A 20,334-nucleotide genomic window follows, 5' to 3' on the forward strand; every position below is an offset into this window, starting at 1 on the left:
TTAATTTTAAACAAATTTTTATTACACAAAGGTTGTCACATAATTGGATATTTCTCTACTTTGTACACAATTATTCTTACTCTCCACAGAAAGGCTGCTTCTTAACTTTTCATCTGGTGATGGCAAACACTAAAATCCTGACTTTAACAGAATAGTAGTAAAAATGCCTCAATGATTTAAGTTGAAAGCAGTACATTGGTACATGGCTCTTGCACTCAGTTATCGGGAATGTACAAATGTCTTTTTATTCAAAAATACAAAATAAATTATCTGTAGGCATGGACAATGACAACAGTAACCCATTATATGTTGTCAACTGAAACCAGTAACTGATGGTTATAGTGATTTTCTTAAACATCAGCCAGCCTTTTCTTCGGTCATTTCCTTCAACTGACTTCTCTGAAGTTATGGTTGAGGAGCACAGCCTTGAGCTTCCTCTCACAGTTCATTAATAATGGTAAAGCACTATTCTAGGAATCAGAACATGCCGCCTCCCATGCCACCTCCCATACCACCCATTCCACCCATTGCTGGGTCCTTCTCTTCTTTAGGAATTTCGGTGACTACAACTTCTGCTGTAGTTAACAGAGAGGCCACTCCAGCAGCATCCAATAAAGCAGTTCGTACAACCTGAGAAAAAAGTTTGATAAAATATTACCTTTTTTCTTAGTGAAAAAATGAACAAGACTTAAAAGAGTTCTTGAATTTTTAGAAAACGGTCAACTTTTTACCTTAGTTGGATCAATGATTCCTTTTTCCACCATATTCACAAAATCTCCCAGCATAGCGTCATAACCAATTTCTGAGGAACTCTGCATAATTTTCTCAACTATCAATGATCCTTCAACACCTGCATTCTTAGCAATGGTCATTGCAGGAATTTTGAGTGTTCTCTTAATAATTTCTATACCTAAAGATAACAAATTTTAGCAAATTTAATTTCATTCTTTTGTAAGAATTACAACACAATTCTATTTGTGAGACTATTGATACAGGAAAACCCCAACTGGGAAATTCCACAAGTCAAATCATTCCCCTGAAAGATGTGATTACATCTTTCATCTATTCTCTGATTATCAGTGCTATTCTATCTTTGGTATCCTGGAAATTGCTTTGTGATGTATTGTTCTATTTGACGGGCAGCAACAATATTCTAACAGACTAAAATGAGGCTGCAAATCAACTCATTTGTCAGGCAATTTTACCAATTTTTTGATCTTCGTTAGCTGGAGTTATTGAGTCCAGGGCTGGAATGCAGCGGAGCAGGGCACAGCCCCCTCCCAGGACAATGCCTTCTTCAACAGCAGCGCGCGTAGCATTGAGGGCGTCTGTAACTCGGTCTTTCTTTTCATTCACTTCAACATCACTTGTCCCACCAACCTAAAGATTAAAAGAATTCCAGTTAGTATGGGCTTCTCCCATTCAAGATGCTGACTGGCAAGATCACTAAAAAGCACTGGGTTTACTTTAAAAAAAAAAAAGTAGAAAAGGTTGCCTATTTGTTAAAAATGACTGCATGATTAAACAACTAATAGGAGGCGCCTGGGTGGCTCAGTTGGTTAAGTGACTGCCTTTGGCTCGGGTCATGATCCTGGAGTCCCCGGATCGAGTCCCGCATCGGGCTTCCTGCTCAGCGGGGAGTCTGCTTCTCCCTCTGGCCCTCCCCCCTCTCATACACTTTCTCTCAAATAAATAAATCTTAAAAAAAAAAAACAAACAGCTAATAGGGTGAGTGCAGGGTGCCACATCAGTCCAATACCAAAGTGCTTATTAAGAAAACACTTTTTCCACAGGAACACTCCTAAGTTCAATTCTGGTTTAAAGGAAGGACAGTATTCCAGCAAAGAAATTTTTATATAATATATATATAAATATATCCATTTCCCAAAACATTTTGGTTACACAGCACTGTTAGGGAATACCACAGAAACAAAATCATTCTTGGGATCAGAACCCAAGAAGCTCATTCACAACAATGAATTTTACCTTCAACACAGCTACTCCATCTGAGAGTTTTGCCAGACGTTCATTCAGCTTTTCCTTTTCATATTCACTAGTTGTGATATCTAACTGCTCAATGATTTCTTGAATACGTTTTTCAATTTGAGCCTTGTCACCTTTTCCTTTTAAGAGCATGGCATCATCTTTGGTCACAATGACCTCTCCAACTTTTCCTAAGTCATGAGGCTGAACATCTTCGAGATTTAGCGTCAATCCTTCTTCCCCAAACACCTACACAAAAACATTTAAGAATGAACCAGTTGCAAGTTTTTCATTATACCAAGTTTATCAGCAATATATCATGCAGGTGTTTTGATGAGAGAAACATCTTGTAATACTGTATTTCTTTGAAATGTGAGATTTTAAAACAACTGCTAGTCCAGATAAGACTCGATCAAGTTTTTCACTACATTTTCCACTTCACTTAATCCTCAATATTAATTAGCTTTATTTGAGAAAAGTATAAACTCAACTTCTCCAAGGGTCACTTTTGGTGGACCCGGGACTAGGCCTTATACTTAAACTCTTAAGTTCTATATCTTTTCTACTGTATTCTTGAAAACAGATTGGTCAAATAACCCTATTCCGGGGCCAGACTCATAGCAAGTTAGAGAAGGGACCTTAGCACTATTTAATCGAAGCTTCACCTCGCAGACACCTAACAGAAACACAGAGTAAGTAAACAGTTGAGACATATCTGTGACAATAAAATCTACCTATAAATTTTAGGCCCGGAAGTATGAAAGATTGAGTAAACCAACATCACATATATTTTACTTACTGCACCACCAGTAGCAATAGCCATGTCTTTAAGCTGGTTCTTTCTATTGTCACCAAAACCTGGAGCTTTGACTGCCACAACCTGAAGACCAACTTTTAGCCTGTTAAGAACAGTTATTAGTAAGAATGAGATTTAAATCTAATAAAAATGCTTGTCTAGTTCTTAAGTACTAAGATTACTTAGGAAACCTTTTTTTTTTAAGATTTTATTAATTTTTTTGAGAGTGAGAGAGAGCATGAAGGGGGAGGCAAAGAGGGAGAGGGAGAAGCAGGCTCCCGGCTGAGCAGGGAGCCCAATGTGGGGCTAAATCCCAGGACCCAGGGACTATGATGTGAGCCAAAGGCAGACATATAACGGACTGAGCCACCCAGGCACCCCTGGAAACCTCACTTTTTACAATTTTTTGCTTCCTAACAACTTTTGGTCAGACAAGATGAGCAACTCCCATTCATCCATATTTGCCAATATCCAATTACCTTCTTCACTAACTGTTGACCTTACTTTCCAGTTAAACTGAACCCAGGAACATAAATGTTAATGTAAGCAAAAAACTTTTAAGTTAAATACAGTGATAACCATTTTATAGATTGTGAAAATCAGAACAATTACTAATTATTAAATTTGGAGGATCTAATAAGCATTTATCCCTATCCTATGGGTTCTATTTAGTATTAGATCAAGTTACTACTGAAGTTTGAGCAAGTAGTGTTCTTAATTCACTTCCTTTATAAATGTAAGAAGCTGATAATAACATTAAGGTCACATGCAATTTTATTAGGTAATGAATACCTAGAATATACAAAGACATGTCCACTCAAGACTAGATTGTGAAAGAGAAGGAGGGGGCACCTGGGTGGCTCAGTCAGTTAAGCGTTTGCCTTTGGCTCAGGTCATGATCCCAGAGTCCTGGGTCAAGCCCCACATCGGGCTCCCTGCTCAGTGGGGAACCGGCTTCTCCCTCTCCTCCCTTCTAATAAAATCTTAAAAAAAAAAAAAAGAGGAGTATTTATTTTTTTAAAGATTTTAGTTATTTATTTGACAGAGAGACAGTGAGAGAGGGAACACAAGCAGGTGGAGTGGGAGAGGGAGAAGCAGGCTTCCGCAGAGCAGGGAGCTCAATGTGGGGCTTAATCCCAGGACCCCAGGATCATGACCTGAGCCGAAGGCAGATGCTTAACAACTGAGCCACACAGGCGCCCCAAGGAGTATTTAAAATTCAAGACAAAGTGGGTCTATTTTATTAAAAGCCAAATAAAAATCAGAAGGATAAACTCTGATAGTATGCCAAATAAATCAGCCATCCAATATTACAGATACCAGTAAAATGGCTCAATGAAACTCTGTTGGTCTGTAGATCTACGTTTGTTTTTTATTTTGGCTTCAAATCCCACAATCTCATAAGGTTTTTCATAACCCAAAAAGCAAATCCAAGCTAACGAACATTCCAGGATATAGCAACTCACTCAGAGCTTTTGTGTCAAGGTATGCACACAATCTCTCATACATACCTATTTCATTTGTGCATTTCCATTATAATGAAATTGGAAAGTATTTTTTTTTTTTAATATTTTATTTATTTATTTGAAAGAGAGAACACAACCAAGGGGAGAGACAGCAGGAGAGGGAGAAGCAGACTCCCCACTGAGCAGGGAGCCCAACATGGGGCTTGATCCCAGGACCCCGGGATCATGACCTGAACTAAAGGCAGACGCTTAACCATCTGAGTCACCTCAATTCTAAGAGTAGAAAGAATATGTACTTTAATAATGCCCTAATATTCTTCTTTTTAAGCCTTTTTTTAAATTTAAGTAATCTCCACACCCCATTGGGACTCGAACTCAACCTGAGATCAAGAGTCACATGCTCTTCTGACTGAGCCAACTAGGCACCCCAATAACGCCCTAAAATTCTGTTTGTAACATTAACTACCTGTCTTAAAGTCAAAAGTAATACATTATAGATTAAGTGAATAGACCTCAATTTATCTTAGACTGTCAATTTCTCTATTTCAGATCATTAATTAAAAATTTTTTTTCAATAGATTATATAACATACTGACAAATAAACTTTGATCTAGAATTGAAAAAACAGGTGCCTGGGTGGCTCAGTCGCTTAAGCATCTGCCTTCAGCTCAGTAGGGAGCCTGCTTCTTCCTCTGCCTGCTTTTCCCCCCTGCTTGCGTGCGCTCTCTGACAAATAAATAAAATCTTAAAATAAGATAAAAATAAAAAATAAAATAGAAAAAATATTTTAACTTACTTCTTCCCATGCAAAATTAATCGTGAGAATATTTGTCCAGAAAAAAAAGTCATTTCTTCAAAACAACTGTAAACATTTATAATAAAAAATAGACACCACATACAAAATTAGGCTATCTTATGAAAAAGTCACACAAAATATTAAGGGCTTTCAAATAGAACCCATTCAAAAAGAAAGAACCATTGTAACTGGACCAAGAGTTTATGAAGCACACCTATATTACACACAACGCTAGATACTAACACAAGTGGTTCGATGTGGGGGTACATAACGGAGATTTCAAACATTAAATAAAAAACTGCTTTTCATTTGGAAATGTAAACCAAATACCATGGCCTATTACCTATTCAAAACGAGTGTACTCAGAGCTTCTCCATCAACATCTTCAGCAATTATGACCAAGGGCTTACGGTGAGCATTGGCAATTTCAAGAGCGGGTACAATGGACTGGACACTAGAAATTTTCTTTTCACTCAAAAGAACATAGGCATCTTGGAATTCACATTTCTGACCTGCAAAAACAAGGAACATTTCAAAACTTAAAAAACTAACAATATTCTGAAAACAGCTGCAATTTATTTAAATAAAAAAGCTATAAACCATAGTTTGAGTACATTTCAAGTGACTAATGAGTTCATGTTTTCCCTTTCATTTCTCATTTACATAACTTTTGGAATATATAAATTTTTTTTCTTAGAGATATGACCTGATAAATGCTTACAGTCTGACACATGGCAAGCTGTATTTTTTTTTAAATTTCACTGACTTCTTACCTTTTGATGTATTAATAAAGTATGGAGAAATATAACCTCGATCAAACTTCATGCCTTCAATAATTTCTAATTCATCATTTAGTGTTTTCCCATCCTATAAAAAAATTAGTTATATGAATTTCATTAAAGAAACACAAAAAATTATTATGATAGACCAGATTAAGAGACCCCACTGATCACGAGGGATCCAAGCCCCTAAGTATGCAAATGCTCTAGGGCATCCAACTCCCAATTCTGCAAAAATTTCCAAAATGCATATTTGAATTTTTACATCTAGAAGACAGTATCATTTAAGTTAGAACGCATTCATTCCTGACAGCAAAGGCTAAAAATGCACACAAAATGCTGTTACTCTAGTGTACATAAATGCTAACGTTATGCATAAAGGAATCAAATATATGATACAGTTTAAATTTTTGTATTTAAAAACTGTTTTGATCATCAGACAACTCATTCCAAGCTATTATTAAAAACACTTGCCTTTACTGTGATGACACCCTTTCTTCCAACCTTCTTCATTGCATCGGAAATGATGTTGCCAATTTCTTTGTCTCCATTTGCAGAAATCGTAGCAACCTACAACAATCAAGTCACTCTTCCAAGTTAAAAAGATAAGGCCTGCATCCCCAATCAGCTCCCCTCCGTTTCCTAGTAACTTCCAAAGTGATACATGGGGGCAGGGGGTGGGGTGTGGGAGGAGGAATATGGACAAGGATGATATGGTCTAATAGTTCTAAGCAAGTGTTGGTTCTGTTTTCAGTTATTTTTAAATTCATCATTTGGCTACATTGTTATTAAAAGATATGAAATAAACACAACTATTCTTTTTTTAAAAAGGGAGGCTTCACCACCTGGAAAAAGTGGCAATATTCTAACATAACAAAAAATTATGCACCTTTTGACAAATGGCTGAAGAACATTTTCTGTAACAAACAAATGAGTTTTACTCACAGCCATGTAGAACTAAAGTGACAGCCCACTAAGACTCTAGTTATGGTCACTGCATTATTTTCAAATGTTTTGTAGCAGAAGAAGAAATGTGTTCAATGTTAGTGACTGGTTGGTATCATTATTCTGACACTGGTATGTGATTATGAAATAAAATCATATTTATCATAAAATATGAAAAATCCTTACCTGAGCAATTTCTTCAGGGGTTGTCACAGGTTTAGACTGCTTCTTAAGTTCAGCAATTACAGCATCCACAGCTAACATCACACCTGATTAAGAATAAATGCCATTACAATGCTTATTCTCTCATGGTTCCTCGTCAAGTAAAAATTTCAATTCATGTTAAATGTTTTAATGTGTTAATAAGCCTATACAATGCTTCTGTGCCAGCACTTTTCTTAATCTCATGGAGTTGAATGGCATGCACTGAAACAGGAACTTTAATAAATGAAGACTCACAGAACAAAATTATTTTGAAAACTGGACTAAGAAAAAAAAACTGTATAATTTCAAGAATCTCACCATTCAACTCATTCTGTATAAACTATTCCCAATCCAATCATGTTGCATGTTTCCAACAGGGTCACCCAATACTTCCCTCAATTGAATGACACAGTTATGCCCCTACACGTTTTAATTATCTGAAATTTCCTCATTTAACATGTAATTATAAGCAAAATATTTGTTCTAACAGTCAACAGCATCACAACATGGATTTAGGATCACCCAATTTTGTTCAGTCGGGATAGTGCTGGCTCTTCCCTTATTTTGAGAAATGTAACTTCAAGAAAAAAATCCAAAAAAAGGCATGTAGTAACAATCATTTCTTTGGAGAAGTAATCTTAATAACCTCAATTAATACTTGTCCATGATTTACACTCAGACTGCTTTTTTTTTTCCGAGAGAAGGAAGAGAAGAGCAAGGGGGAGGGGCAGGCAGAGAGGGAGAGAGAATCTCAAGCAGGCTCCATGCCCAGCACAGAGCCTGATGTGGGGCTTACCCTGAGATCATGACTTGAGCAGAAATCAAGAGTCGGACGCTTAACCGACTGAGCCACCCAGGTGCCCCTCAAACTGCTTTTTAATGTAACATTCATTTGGACCTCAAACATGGAAATAGATGGAATGCTGATACATCAGTGTGCTGGGATGCCAATTCTGACAAAACTTGTTAATAGCATCCCCCTTTACTCTCAAGTCTCCTAATATGGACAATAATATACCCTAGAAATAAGTAGCAATTACATTTTCAAGATAGAAAAACCAAGTTTGAGTACATAGCTAAAAAAAAAAAATGGCAGTGACAGGAATTAAGTCTATATCACTATGGAGCTCATGCTGAGGAGCAGATCTTTAAATTGTGGCCTAGTTCCCCAAAGCAAGCAATAATAAACAAAATGAAGACCACTTATGTACTATGTGCTCTTAAGAGGTAAAAACAAACAAACAAAACCCCCTGCTTTTCTATATATATTTAAAAAATTTGATATCCTGAGTGACTTAGTTTAGCCCTACTTTGTAATATACCAAAACTGTATAATCTCTCCATGCGCTAATCCCCAAAAGTTTACTATTTTCAAGGTACACAGTATATGCTGTATCTTTCAATAAACTTCCCTTATGTGCTGGGGGGCAGGGGGGTTGGGGGCTCAAGACACAGAGGAGAGAAGGACAAGGAATGTCTTAGTTATATTTCCCTCCTTAACACCTAGCATAGGACACACTACATAAACCAGGCATCCAATCACTTTCTGCTGAAGGAAAACTCAGGTTTTTTTTGTTTTTTGTTTTTTTGAGTGAGAGGAGAAACAAGAATCAACTTAAGACACTTCAAAACACTGTGGTGACAATGAAGAGACTTTCCTACCTCTTCTGATTTCCACAGGATTAGCACCTTTGCTAATCTTCTCGAAGCCCTCCTTGGCAATAGAGCGTGCCAAGACAGTAGCAGTCGTGGTGCCATCCCCAGCCTCTTCATTTGTGTTATTGGCGACATCTTGAACAAGTTTAGCGCCAATATTTTTATATTTATCTTTTAAATCAATTGACTTTGCTACGGTCACACCATCTTTTGTTACTTTGGGACTTCCCCAACTCTGTTCAATAATCACTGTTCTTCCCTATAATTAGAGAAAAAAAAAATGTGACAGAACATAAGTGCTATTTAGCTTAAAACACAATGAGCAGTTTTGAATAGGATAATTAGTTGAAAGTCCCAACACAAACTGTCAACTTTTATTAGATCTGCAGCATGAACCTCAAAGGCAAATTCATCAGTGTTCTTAGCTTATAGACAAAATGACCTCTTCTGCCAAGTGCTTAACTTTGCAAGAGATTTTATGATAGATAAAAATCCTAGAGACTACAAGATGTCATCTCATTAAAAAAACAAAACCAAAAAAACCCCCCAAAAAATAAACCAAAACAATCTGGTAGATCATAATAAAATTCCAGAATATTCTTCACATAATTTATAGTTTTGTCCGGTGCCTGCTATCTTTGAAAGTAATGTGAAAACTTACTTTTAAACTGACTTTAAAATTTCGCTACTAAAATACTAACAGCAAGGCAAGTACAAGTCACTCTTCCAGGGAGGGCTGCTTCAATGTTAAATCTCAATCATGGTGCAAATAGTATTGGCAGCTTCTGGATTTGAACCAAAGCTGCTACTTGTGAGGCATGCCATATTTTATACAGGATATATCAATACTTTGACACTGGAACTGTCAGCCTGAAATCAAGCATCACTCCACTGTGCATCACCTTCAAAGGCCTTCTCAAATTATTTGTTACCCCTCACTCACCACCTCTTCACCTTAAATGAGACTTAAAATTTTAAATGTGCTTTGGAACAGAATGGACAACATAAAAACACTAAGTAAAACTAGCACCTACAAGCACATGCTTTAAGTACTACATACTAAATTACATACTTCCAGTACGAACTACTGGGAAAAAATCTAAAATTTAGGCAAGCAAGAGTAAGTCTACCTTCCATTAATTCTACCTTCCGTTTGCGAATCCACTTTGATCTGTGAGTTACCACTCTGTTACATCATACATTATAGGAAAGAAAGTTCCGCAAATTTTAAAGAAACAATTTAAGTTTTAAGACCACTGTATCTAAGTAAAAGAAAAAAAAGATTAAGCAGTAACTGGGAACTCTTATGGGCATATTGAGGTTTCTCAACAATGGATACTGAAGTACTTACTATTCAGTAGCTCCGTGTGACTATCTGGTATCATTAAAATATTATTCCTTAACTCACAATACTATAAATTACAACAAAATAAAAACAGATACCTTTGGCCCCATAGTAACGGCTACAGCATCGGCTAAAAGGTCTACACCTTGAAGCATTAAGGCTCGGGCATCCGCACCAAATTTTACGTCTTTGGCATAGGCCCGAGTGAGATGAGGAGCCAGTGCTCTGGACACTGGCCTAATTTGGCGAAGGACTGCGGGTAATCGAAGCATTTCTGTGGAGAGGGGGGCGGGGAATCAAATTAGCAGTTCATCAATACTAGCAGTACCCCGGTGTATTACAGCAAACATGACATCTATACACCACAATAGAACAAGAAATGTTAGATGTAAGTTGGATTGACCTCTGCCAGTCACTACACCCAGGCCACGGAAACACAAGTTCAGAACACCAGCTACCTGCGTTAAGTCCCCACGTGAGGCCGTCCCCGCGCCTAACCGAGAGCAATAGCACAAAGCACACACCATCTCCTTCCCCAAGGCCACCTACCCCAGCCGCTAAAAACGAGTTAATCTTTCACCGCTAAAATACCCTTAAGAGCAAATCCATTCCAAATGTCCTCCTGAAAAACCACGTCTGCAGGAAAGGAGTGGTCTATAAACTAGAGCGACCAAGGGAGAAAAAACATTTCTGACGATGCAAAAATCCGCTTAGCAAGATGTGTCTTCATGTATCCACTCGGGGCTACCGTATCAGAGCAGCCCGCAAGGCCGCGAGGCTGGGGGCTCTAGCCCGCCCCACGTGTCTTTCCATTAGGACGCCCTCAGCAAGGTCAAGGGTGGAGAGCTGTCCAGGGAGCCAAAGGCGGCTGCGACCACCCTGCCCGGCACTCTGCAGTCGACCAAGACAGGGCTACAACGGAAAGCCCACGTGAATACACTCCCCCGATTCCACACGAACTCCCGGGCAAGCCCTCCCTCCTGCGCCCTGCCCAGGCGAGCAATCCACGGCGCACGTGATGGGCACCGACATGGACCCGTGAGGCCTGGCCCGGTGGCCCAGGCCTGCGGCGCCGTAGAAATACCCTGGCTCTCGCCTCCCGGCCCAACGAGGCAAGACCGCAGGGAGTGGGGAAAGGGCCGGCTCAGGGATCCCGGGCGCCTGGAAGTGGCGGCGTGGGGCGGCCGTGTACCTGCGGGGCAGCGGCAGCGCGTACAGACCGTGAGGCAGGCCGTCGGAGGCGAGTGAGGGACAGAGTGCACGGCGCACACGGCAAAGAGCCCGTGTCCCCTCCCTCCGCCGCTTTCCCCCCGCCCCGCGGCACCGCGTGCGAGGGCGGCTCCCACCCCTTCCCGTCCGCCGGGGCCCGGCAATCGGCACGCTCCATGCGCCAGCTCCGCCCCTCCCTACCCGAGCAGTGCCAGGCCAGCGGGCTCAGCCCCTTCCGGGCCGGCTTAGGCTAGTTCCCGGGCTGCACTCGGTTCCAGAACTTTCCGGGAAGCGCCGCGCTCTCTGTGGGTCAAGGTTCAAAACGCGTCATTTCCGGAAGAGGGGCGAAGAGCTAGGACTTTCACCTCGGCGGGCGGCCTAGAAAAGCCTAGAAAGAACTCCTCTTTTCTTCCGCCTCCGCGTACTCGCGTCAGTGGCCGACGCACAGACCTCGGGACGAATCGCAGCGCGCGCTAGTGCGGCCACCCACTTTTGCGGGGAGGAGCGGGGGGGCGGGAGTGAGCGCGCCTGCGCGCCGGGCGGTCTTTTCCCACGTTCACGTGGCCCGAGGGTCGTACTGCGGGTCTTCTTGCAGAGGCGGCAGCTCTAGAGCAGAGTACGAACTGCGGCGGTCGGCGTCATGGTGAGTTCCGCATGGACTGGAGGCCGGAGAGCCCGGCTCTGTTTGAAGCCCATGGGCAGCCGGACGCTTCTCTTTGGGCCTACCTGAAGGGTAGGGGTTATTGAGTGACCCGCGCCTGCAACAACCCTGGAGAGGCCGGGGCCCACGGACCCTTTTCTCCGCCAAGGGCTCTGCACGCGTGTGGCCCGCACGCCTGTGGACCTGGGGGCTGGAACCCCGACGCACGCGCCGCGGCGAACCCGAGTCTCCTGTGAGGCTTTTGTGGGTGTGTAATATTGTGAAAAGCGTGGCTCCAGGCGCAGGGGTTCACTGTTTTTGCTGAAAATTTCCAGAGAAATTTGAGGAAGGAAAATATTTGACCTTGAAATAAACTAAGGTTGCCCTTAATGCTCGTCTGATTGCTGACCAGAGGAGCCAACAACGACCCTTAACATATACGGAATGGGAAATTAAACTCAGAGCGTAGAGCAAAACATTCAAGTAGTTTTCTTGAATGAATAATCTTGAGTTTTGGCGTTGATTTTGAAAGCCACACGTGCTTTTTGATGTGTAACGCTTATAAGGTAATCACATAACTTTTTGTTTCAAATTTAACATTTCTCTTTTTACAGGCAGGGCAGGCGTTTAGAAAGTTTCTTCCCCTCTTTGACCGAGTTTTAGTTGAAAGGAGCGCAGCTGAAACTGTAACCAAAGGAGGTATTATGCTTCCAGAAAAATCTCAAGGAAAAGTGTTGCAAGCAACAGTAGTAGCTGTTGGATCGGGCTCTAAAGGAAAGGTAAATGGGGCTAAGGTGGAACTATTTTAATGTGAAGTGGAGGGGGAAAAAATCGTTGGTGATTATTAAAAGTTAAATAGCTTTGTGTTATCTTCAGGATCATTTCCTAATTCAGTCACGTCTAATCTGCCTCTTCAACGAAAATGACTGTAGAATGAAGTTGCTTATTTTGTGTGATGGAGAGTTCCAGAGTATTAAAATCAGTAACCATTTGGTAGTCTAGTATAACCAGCGTTTTCTTCAAATTCTAATTTTTTGAAAAAAAAAAAAATAATGCTTACGGGTGATCCATGGGTGCTTTTACGAGTTGAGGGGAAATTTAAACTCTAGATTTAACCTCTAGCACTAATTGCCCTAATCTTTTAACCATTTTTGGCCTTAGTTGGTATACTACTGAAAGGAATAGGTTGGACCTAGCCTTAGAGGCATTCTCCAATTGATTAGACCTCAGATTTGAAATTCAGCCAGAATACATAATAAATGCTTTTGGAGTCAAATACATTAATTGCATTGTTCCAGTTGCCTGTAAGAAAGAAAGTTCTAGCAAGGAGCTATCCTGGAGTCAGAATAGGAAGGCTTTGGGGAGGGGGCATTGTGCTGCAGTCTCTCTCCTTAAATCTGCACTTTGATTGAAAGGAAATTGAATCATGAAAGAAGTATATGTTCCAAATTCTGTAAATACCTGTTGAGTTTTTGTGTATAAGAAGAAGTTAAACTTGACTACTATAATCTGGCTTTTAAAACTGATTGATTTCACGTAGTCTGGAGGTTATGTTAATATTTAACAATGAAAAAGTTAGCTTAAGTTAGCTTCACCATTATAACTGAACTTTACTCTGAAATTAGGTTTTAGTTGAAGCCTCCATGTATGCATTGTTTCAGAGTAATTCTACAGTGATATTTTTGAGCGAAGAACTGTGATTATAGTGTAAATCATATCACTTGGTCACCAAATCCTTTTTTAACAGTTGATTTGAATGAGCATATTTAATTAATAAAAGGTGTAAATATTTGGTGAACTAGGTGTTTTGCTGATAAATATCTTTATTTTTTTTAAGGGTGGAGAGATTCAACCAGTTAGTGTGAAAGTTGGAGATAAAGTTCTTCTCCCAGAATATGGAGGCACCAAAGTAGTTCTAGATGACAAGGTGTGTAAACTTATTATTTCTTAAAAGTTAAAATATTTGTGGGACTCAGTCAGTTAAGCGGCTGCCTTCGGCTTAGATGGTGATCCCAGGGTACTGGGATTGAGTCCCACATTGGGCTCCCTGCTCAGTGGGGAGCCTGCTTCTCTGCCACTCCCCTGCTCGTGTTCTCTTTCTCTGTCAAATAAATAAAGTCTTTAAAAAGTTAAATATTTATTACTAGTTTTCTTAACTAATGGCTTGTCTATTTGCAGGATTATTTCTTATTTAGAGATGGTGACATTCTCGGAAAGTATGTGGACTGAAATCATTATTAAAATGGCATGAAGTGAAGCTGCCCATTCCAGTGAAGTTGTGAAATCTTTCATCATGTAAATAATTTTCATGTCTCTCTTTTATAATAAACTAATGGTATCCAAACTAATGATATCCAGTGTCTCCAAAATTTAGTTTTAGTGTACTGATATAAACATTAGCAAATAAAAATGCATAAATGAGTGGTTAATCTTTATTTGGTGATTTAAGATGGTTTTAGGGTTCTCCAGTGTTGTTGTTTTTTTTTAAGGAACCTGCAGAGAATTCTGGGAAACAGGCTTTCCAATCTTCACATTGAATTTAGCTTTATTGCACAGATTATTGATGCTGATACAAAGCCATGGATTTACACTTACATTTTTAAAAGCAGTATTTTAACCTCATGTATAACAAGCTTATATTGAAGTATAGTTCTTCATTTATGAAATCTAGTGTTAAATATCTTGTTTTGTAAGTATTTAGAAAAACTTAGTGAAGTTGCCCAGTTTTTAATACTTGATACTACTAAATAATTTACTTTGAAAAAAAATCCATGGAAGGTTTAATAGCTACCACTGGTTGAATGCCTTTTATGTGCCAGGTGCTGTGTGCTAGTGATTACAGCTAACACCTCAGGAGCATTTTCTATCCACTGGCTACTGTTGTGGGTTCTTGGTGCATATCACTTGCCTTAATCTTTCAGCAACCCTCTGGGGTACAGTCATTCTCATCTTGCGAATGAGGAAGGTAAGGCGCACACAGACACACACGCCACACACACGTTGAGCAATAATCAAGCACAGTAGGAAGTGGCAAAGGCAGATTTGGCAGTCCACCTCCAGAGGCTGCTGTCTAAAACTTCGTCTGTGGCTACTTTGTCAGATAATTCTAAGCACTTGACACACATTATTTCAATCCTGGTTGATAACCACTGTGATCAGGGATGGGTAGTACCTGAGTGGTAATTATTGGTATCTAGTTCATAATTTGTTGAATTTAACAAATAGGAAACGGAGTTAGAGCTGGACAAATAGCTTGATTTAGCTATAGCAGCTAGAGAGAGAAGGTTTGGACCCAAACAGTCCTACACCAGACTTGATTACCAACCCCTAAACTGCGTCTCAGACCAGCTATTCTTGGTCAAATTTTCTAGTTTTGGTTACCTATAAATCAGTCTGGTGATATGTCTTTTAGAGTGTGCCCTATATTTGTCTTATGGAATTGAAATCTAAATGAAATTGTAAATGGCGGGCACCTGAGTGGCTCAGTTAAGCATTTGCCTTTGGCTCAGGTCATGATCCCAGGGTCCCAGGATTGAGCCCCCATCAGGCTTCCTGCTCAGTAAGGAGCCTGCTTCTCCCTCTCTGCTGCTCCCCCTGCTGTGCTCTCTCAAAATCTTGAAAAAAAATTGTAAATGGCATGGAGTAAGTCTCAACTTTCGGTCATGTCTTCATCAGTAAAGTGTGTATTTACGTTAATGTGTTGGTGCCATTTGGTATACTAAGGCTTAATCTTTGTTATCCTCAGTTACAAGAATTATTAAAAGTTTAATTTACAGCACCCTAGTGGGTCATCAGTTTCCTATTGTCCCCGAAGGACAGCTAGATAATCTGTTTTGCTCTTTAGAACCTTGTCAAGCATGGATTTCCCTGTTTTACCAATGAGAAAACTGACTCAATAGAGATGAGAAAACTTCTTCAAGGCTCCATGGCTGGTAAATTGTAGAGTTAGGCAACCAGTGCAGAGGCCATGTTCCCCAATTCTGTTTTTCAAACACCCAAGCAAATGAGTTTGAGATAAGGCAATAGTTTGCAAACCTTGGATCATCCAAGTATGTTTAAAATTTCAGGACTCCATTTATAATCTCCTAAATTAGAAGGATGGGGGGATTTTTGTTTGTTTTGGTACCATAGAAGTAGTCCCATGATGCTTGTCTAGCAGAATTTCTAAAGAAATAATTTTAGATTGTGAGATTATATGGGAATTAATAGGGAAAAGAATTTTGGCATGAGAAATTTAGGCCAAAAAAAGGGTGCTGAGGGTGTGGAACCACGTTTCACAACATTATGCTGTCATTTATCTTTTGGTCAATAAAAAAATAAGGTAAAATAGAATTACAACTGGAATTTTTGTGATTATACTACCATTTTTGAGCATTTGCCATGCACGGTTCTAGGCATTTAATATATAATCTTGCTTAATTACATGTAATCATAGCAACCCAGTGAGGTGGATATTCCTTGCCTTCTAGGTAAAGAATAACTTGCTCAAGGTGATACCCCTTTTAAGTCATAGCTTGGGATTGAACTCAGGTTTGTCTGACTCCAAAGTATGCTTCAAGGGGTGCATGGGTGGCTCAGTCAATTAAGGGTCCAACTCCTGATTTGGGCTTGGGTCATGATCTCAGGGTCATGAGTTTGGGCTCCACACATGGCATGGAGTCTGAGATTCTCGCTCTACCCATCCCCCCTACATTCGATCTCTTTCTCAATGAATAACATCTTTAAAAAAGTGTGTCTTAAACTATTCTACACAAAAAATTGGGGAAATTGAGAAAATTACCCGGAAGCTATTGTGTTGCATGGGTATTACTGTTAACATGGTTTTCCCTCCTATTATTCCAGAAAGTGTATGCTTTACAAAAACTTTTATCTAAAAAGTTGATTATAAGATTTCATCTTTATTTTATTATAAGAACACAACATGAGATTTATCCTCAAAAGAGATTTTTAAGTGTACAATACGGTATTGTTAATTATAGGCATTGTTGTAACAGCACATCTTTAGAACTTTTTCATCTTGCTTATCTGGAACATTATGTCTTGATTAGCAGCTCACCATTTCCCCCTCCCCTAGTCCCTGGCACCTACATTCTACTCTGCTTCTATGAGTGACTATTTTAGATAAGTGGAATATTACAGTATTTATCCTGTGTTTGGCTATTTATAATGTCCTCAAAGTTCATTCATGTCACATATTGCAGTATTTCCTTGTTTAAAGCTGAATGTATATACCATGTTTCCTTTACTCATTCTTCTGGTAGATGGACATTTAGGTGGTTTCTACATCTTTAGCTCTTGTGAATAGTGCTGCAATTAACATGGAAGTGCTAATATCTTTTAGAGATTCCTGATTTCAGTTCTTTTGGATAAATATGCAGAAGTGGGATTGCTAGATAGAACTATGGTAGTTCTGGGTTGCCTGGGTGGCTTGGTTGATTAAGCGTCTGCGTTCGGCTCAGGTTGTGATCCTGGGGTCTGGGGATCCAGCCCCCCACCAAGCTCCCTGCTTAGCGGGGAGTCTGCCTCTCCCTCTCCCTCTGCCCCCCCACCCCCGCTCTTGTCCCATCCATCTCTCTCTCTCATAATAAAATCTTAAAACTATGGTAGTTCTATTTTTAATTTTTTTTAAGATTTTATTTTTTTTAAGTAATCTTTACACCCATCACAGGGCTCTAACTCAAAACCCCAAGAACAAGAGTTGCACGCTCCACCAACTGAGCTGGCCAAGTGCCGCTCTATTTTTAATTTTTTGAGGAACCTATGTACTGTTTTCCATAGTGGCTGCAGCCTTTTGCATTACCATCAATGAACATGGATCATAAGGTTTTATATATTAGAGGTACTAACTTGTCATATTTGTCCTAATTTGATGTGCAGTTTTTGTTTCTAGCTAGTCAAATCTCACTTCTCGTAGTTTTTAAAATTCTGAACATTTAATTAATCCGTAATTTATTTACTGTATGGTCTGTGTGTTTTTTTTTAAACCAATGATTGGCTTGTGTCAACTTTATCCATTTTACCCACCACCACTACCCCACCTTGAAATTTGAGGTATCACCTTTATTGTACATTAAATTTTTATTTTTATTTTTTTATTTTTTTATTTTTTATTTTTAAAGATTTTATTTATTTTTCAACAGAGAGAGAGAGACAGCGAGAGAGGGAACACAAGCAGGGGGAGTGGGAGAGGGAGAAGCAGGCTTCCCGCTGAGCGGCGAGCCCGATGTGGGACTCGATCCCAGGACCCTGGGATCATGACCTGAGCCGAAGGCAGACGCTTAACGACTGAGCCACCCAGGTGTCCCTGTACATTAAATTTTTAAATACATCTACTTGTGGGTTTTATAGCTGTGTTCCATTGATTTCTCTATTCCACCACATTGTATTCAATATAAATATAAACTTTTATATTTAAATTTGATACCTGATAAGGCAAGTCTTCCCCTGCACTTACCTGGTTATGAACATTTTTAACCTTCTTGGTAAGAACTACCAGTTTGCTGCTCTCCAGAGTGATACCAAGTCATGCCTCTTCCAGCAAGTTGTTGTTTCACTGCACCCACACCAAAATGGAGTTTTGAACTTTTGATTCATTTATGTGAAGAGTATTTACATGGTTTCCTTTACCGTTAAGCAACCTTGTAGAGAAAGCCCAAACAAATCTAAGCTATGATCCTGTGTTGCTTACATTATAGTTATATGACATGGACAAATCACCTAACCCCTCTTAGTTTAAGAATTAACTGTAAAAGGAGGGGACTAGATGTCCCTTAACATTTTGAGTCAGGCCTGTTATTTTTTTCCTTAAACTTTGATTTTATTTAAAAATGGGTAGGGCGCCTGGGTGGCTCAGTCGTTAAGCATCTGCCTTCGGCTCAGGTCATGATCCCAGGGTCCTGGGATTGAGCCCTGCATCAGGCTCCCTGCTCAGCAGGAAGCCTGCTTCTCCCTCTCCCACTCCCCCTGCTTGTGTTCCCTCTCTCGCTATCTGTCAACTAAATAAAGAAATAATCTTAAAAAAATAAAAATGGGTAACATTCACATAGTTAAAAATTCAAAAGGATATACACTGAGGTGCCTGGGGGGCTCAGTCGGTTAAACCTCTGTCTTCTAGTTTGGTCATGATCCCAGGGTCCTGGGATCGAGTGCAGCATCGGGCTCTCTGCTCAGCGGCGAGTTGGCTTCTCCTTGCTCTGTGATCTCTCTCACTTTCACTCTCTTTCAAATAAATAAATAAAATCTTAAAAAAAAAGGGGGGGGATATACACTAAAGAGATATACACTGAAAAGTATCCTTCCCTTCCCTATCCCCCAGCCACAGACTTCCATCCTTAGAGGCAACTAGTGTTACATTTTATATTTTCAGGGGTACCTTACGTATACATTTTGTGTGTGTGTGTGTATGTGTGCACACGTGTGCTAGGGCATGTATACATATGTGTCTTATGTATGTGAAATATATTCATTTTTTCTTTTTCAAAAAACATTCCATACACACCATTTGGCACCTTTTTAATATTGTCTTTGGAATGAATCTACAAAGAACATAAAGAGCTTTTTAAATTTTCATTATAGCTGTATAATGTTCTATTATATGGGTGAACCATAATTTAAGCATCCTCCACTGATGAATATTTAAATTCTAGTCTTATGCTATTAGAAATACTTCTGCAGTGAATAAAAGTTTTGCATAAATTACTTGCATATGTGAACAAGTATATCTGTAAGATTAATTGCTATATCAAAGGGTATGTGGATTTTAGTCATATGTGTATATACATACCCATATCTCCAAGTTGCCCTTCATAGAAGTTCTATCAATCAACAGTCCTAACAGCAATGGAGACTGATTGCTTCCCAGCCTCAATAAGAGAGGTTGTTATAAAGGTTTTATTTTGCCATTCTTATAATTTTACTTTTATCATTATGAATGAGATGAGCATCTTGTGTTTGACAGTCACCTCTGTTTCCTTTACTGTTAACTGTCTATTCCTATTGGCTGTGAATATCCTCTGCCTGTCTTTCTATTGGACAATTGGCCTTTTATGATTTGTGTGGTATCTTTATTTATTAGGGAAATTGGTTCTTTGTGATAAGTTTTTCCCTCCAGTTTATTATTTTGGCTTTGATTCTGTTTATGCTTTGAACTTGCAGGAAGTCATTTTGGTATAGCTGAATTAATATTTTCCATTTATGGCTTCTGGGTATTATGTCAAACTGAAAAGTCTTCTCTAATACTTAAAGGTTCTTCCATGGTTTCTATAGGTGTTTTTATAGTTGCAGTTTTTTATTTCAGTCTTAGCTTTATCTGGAGATTTTACTGTTGTAAGACATAAGGAATGGATCCAACCCCCTTCCCTCTTACAGATTAAGCCTAGTTCTTTAAGATACATTAAAATTTAGCCCAAGTCTTACAAAATGGTCTTTCAGTAGCAGTTAGCCTGGAGGCTTGACTTGGGAAAAGCATCAGTGGGTACTTACTTATCTGACTCGAGTGTTAGTTCAAAAACGCCAG

At 39.5% G+C, this 20,334-nt stretch overlaps 2 protein-coding genes across 3 annotated transcripts; one reads left to right on the top strand and one right to left on the bottom strand.

Moving 5' to 3' along the window:
• HSPD1 (heat shock protein family D (Hsp60) member 1) lies at positions 1-11,518 on the bottom strand. 2 transcript variants are annotated; one of them, XM_078071150.1, is made up of 12 exons: positions 11,381-11,518; positions 10,069-10,244; positions 8,632-8,884; positions 6,952-7,034; positions 6,295-6,390; positions 5,815-5,908; positions 5,385-5,553; positions 2,783-2,882; positions 1,987-2,232; positions 1,206-1,380; positions 732-910; positions 1-630 (listed from the first exon to the last, which is right to left on the bottom strand). In XM_078071150.1, the coding sequence occupies exons 2-12, from the start codon at positions 10,240-10,242 to the stop codon at positions 478-480; spliced, it is 1,722 nt and encodes a 573-aa protein (XP_077927276.1). In that variant the 5' UTR covers positions 10,243-10,244; positions 11,381-11,518; the 3' UTR covers positions 1-477. The 2 variants fall into 2 exon arrangements, with proteins under 2 accessions (XP_077927276.1, XP_035963098.2); XM_036107205.2 differs by lacking the exon at positions 11,381-11,518 and adding an exon at positions 11,163-11,322.
• An 88-nt stretch (positions 11,519-11,606) lies between these two features.
• On the top strand, positions 11,607-14,248 carry HSPE1 (heat shock protein family E (Hsp10) member 1). Its single transcript, XM_036107217.2, has 4 exons — positions 11,607-11,822; positions 12,434-12,598; positions 13,657-13,746; positions 13,998-14,248. Exons 1-4 carry the CDS (start codon positions 11,820-11,822, stop codon positions 14,046-14,048), a joined length of 309 nt encoding a protein of 102 aa, XP_035963110.1. The 5' UTR covers positions 11,607-11,819; the 3' UTR covers positions 14,049-14,248.
• The last annotated feature ends 6,086 nt before the right edge of the window (positions 14,249-20,334 follow it).

This window comes from Halichoerus grypus, chromosome 4 (genome assembly GCF_964656455.1).
Source record: "Halichoerus grypus chromosome 4, mHalGry1.hap1.1, whole genome shotgun sequence".
Classification (NCBI taxonomy): domain Eukaryota; kingdom Metazoa; phylum Chordata; class Mammalia; order Carnivora; family Phocidae; genus Halichoerus; species Halichoerus grypus.

Coding starts and splice junctions, on each gene's coding strand:
- HSPD1 (XM_078071150.1), bottom strand. CDS start 10,242: ATGCTTCGATTACCCGCAGTCCTTCGCCAAATTAGGCCAGTGTCCAGA. Junction 2,883..5,384: donor AGTACACTCGTTTTGAATAG/GTAATAGGCCAT, acceptor TGTTCTTAACAG/GCTAAAAGTTGGTCTTCAGG. Junction 2,233..2,782: donor CTATTGCTACTGGTGGTGCA/GTAAGTAAAATA, acceptor GTTTTTGTGTAG/GTGTTTGGGGAAGAAGGATT.
- HSPE1 (XM_036107217.2), top strand. Junction 12,599..13,656: donor GATCGGGCTCTAAAGGAAAG/GTAAATGGGGCT, acceptor ATTTTTTTTAAG/GGTGGAGAGATTCAACCAGT. Junction 13,747..13,997: donor AAGTAGTTCTAGATGACAAG/GTGTGTAAACTT, acceptor GTCTATTTGCAG/GATTATTTCTTATTTAGAGA.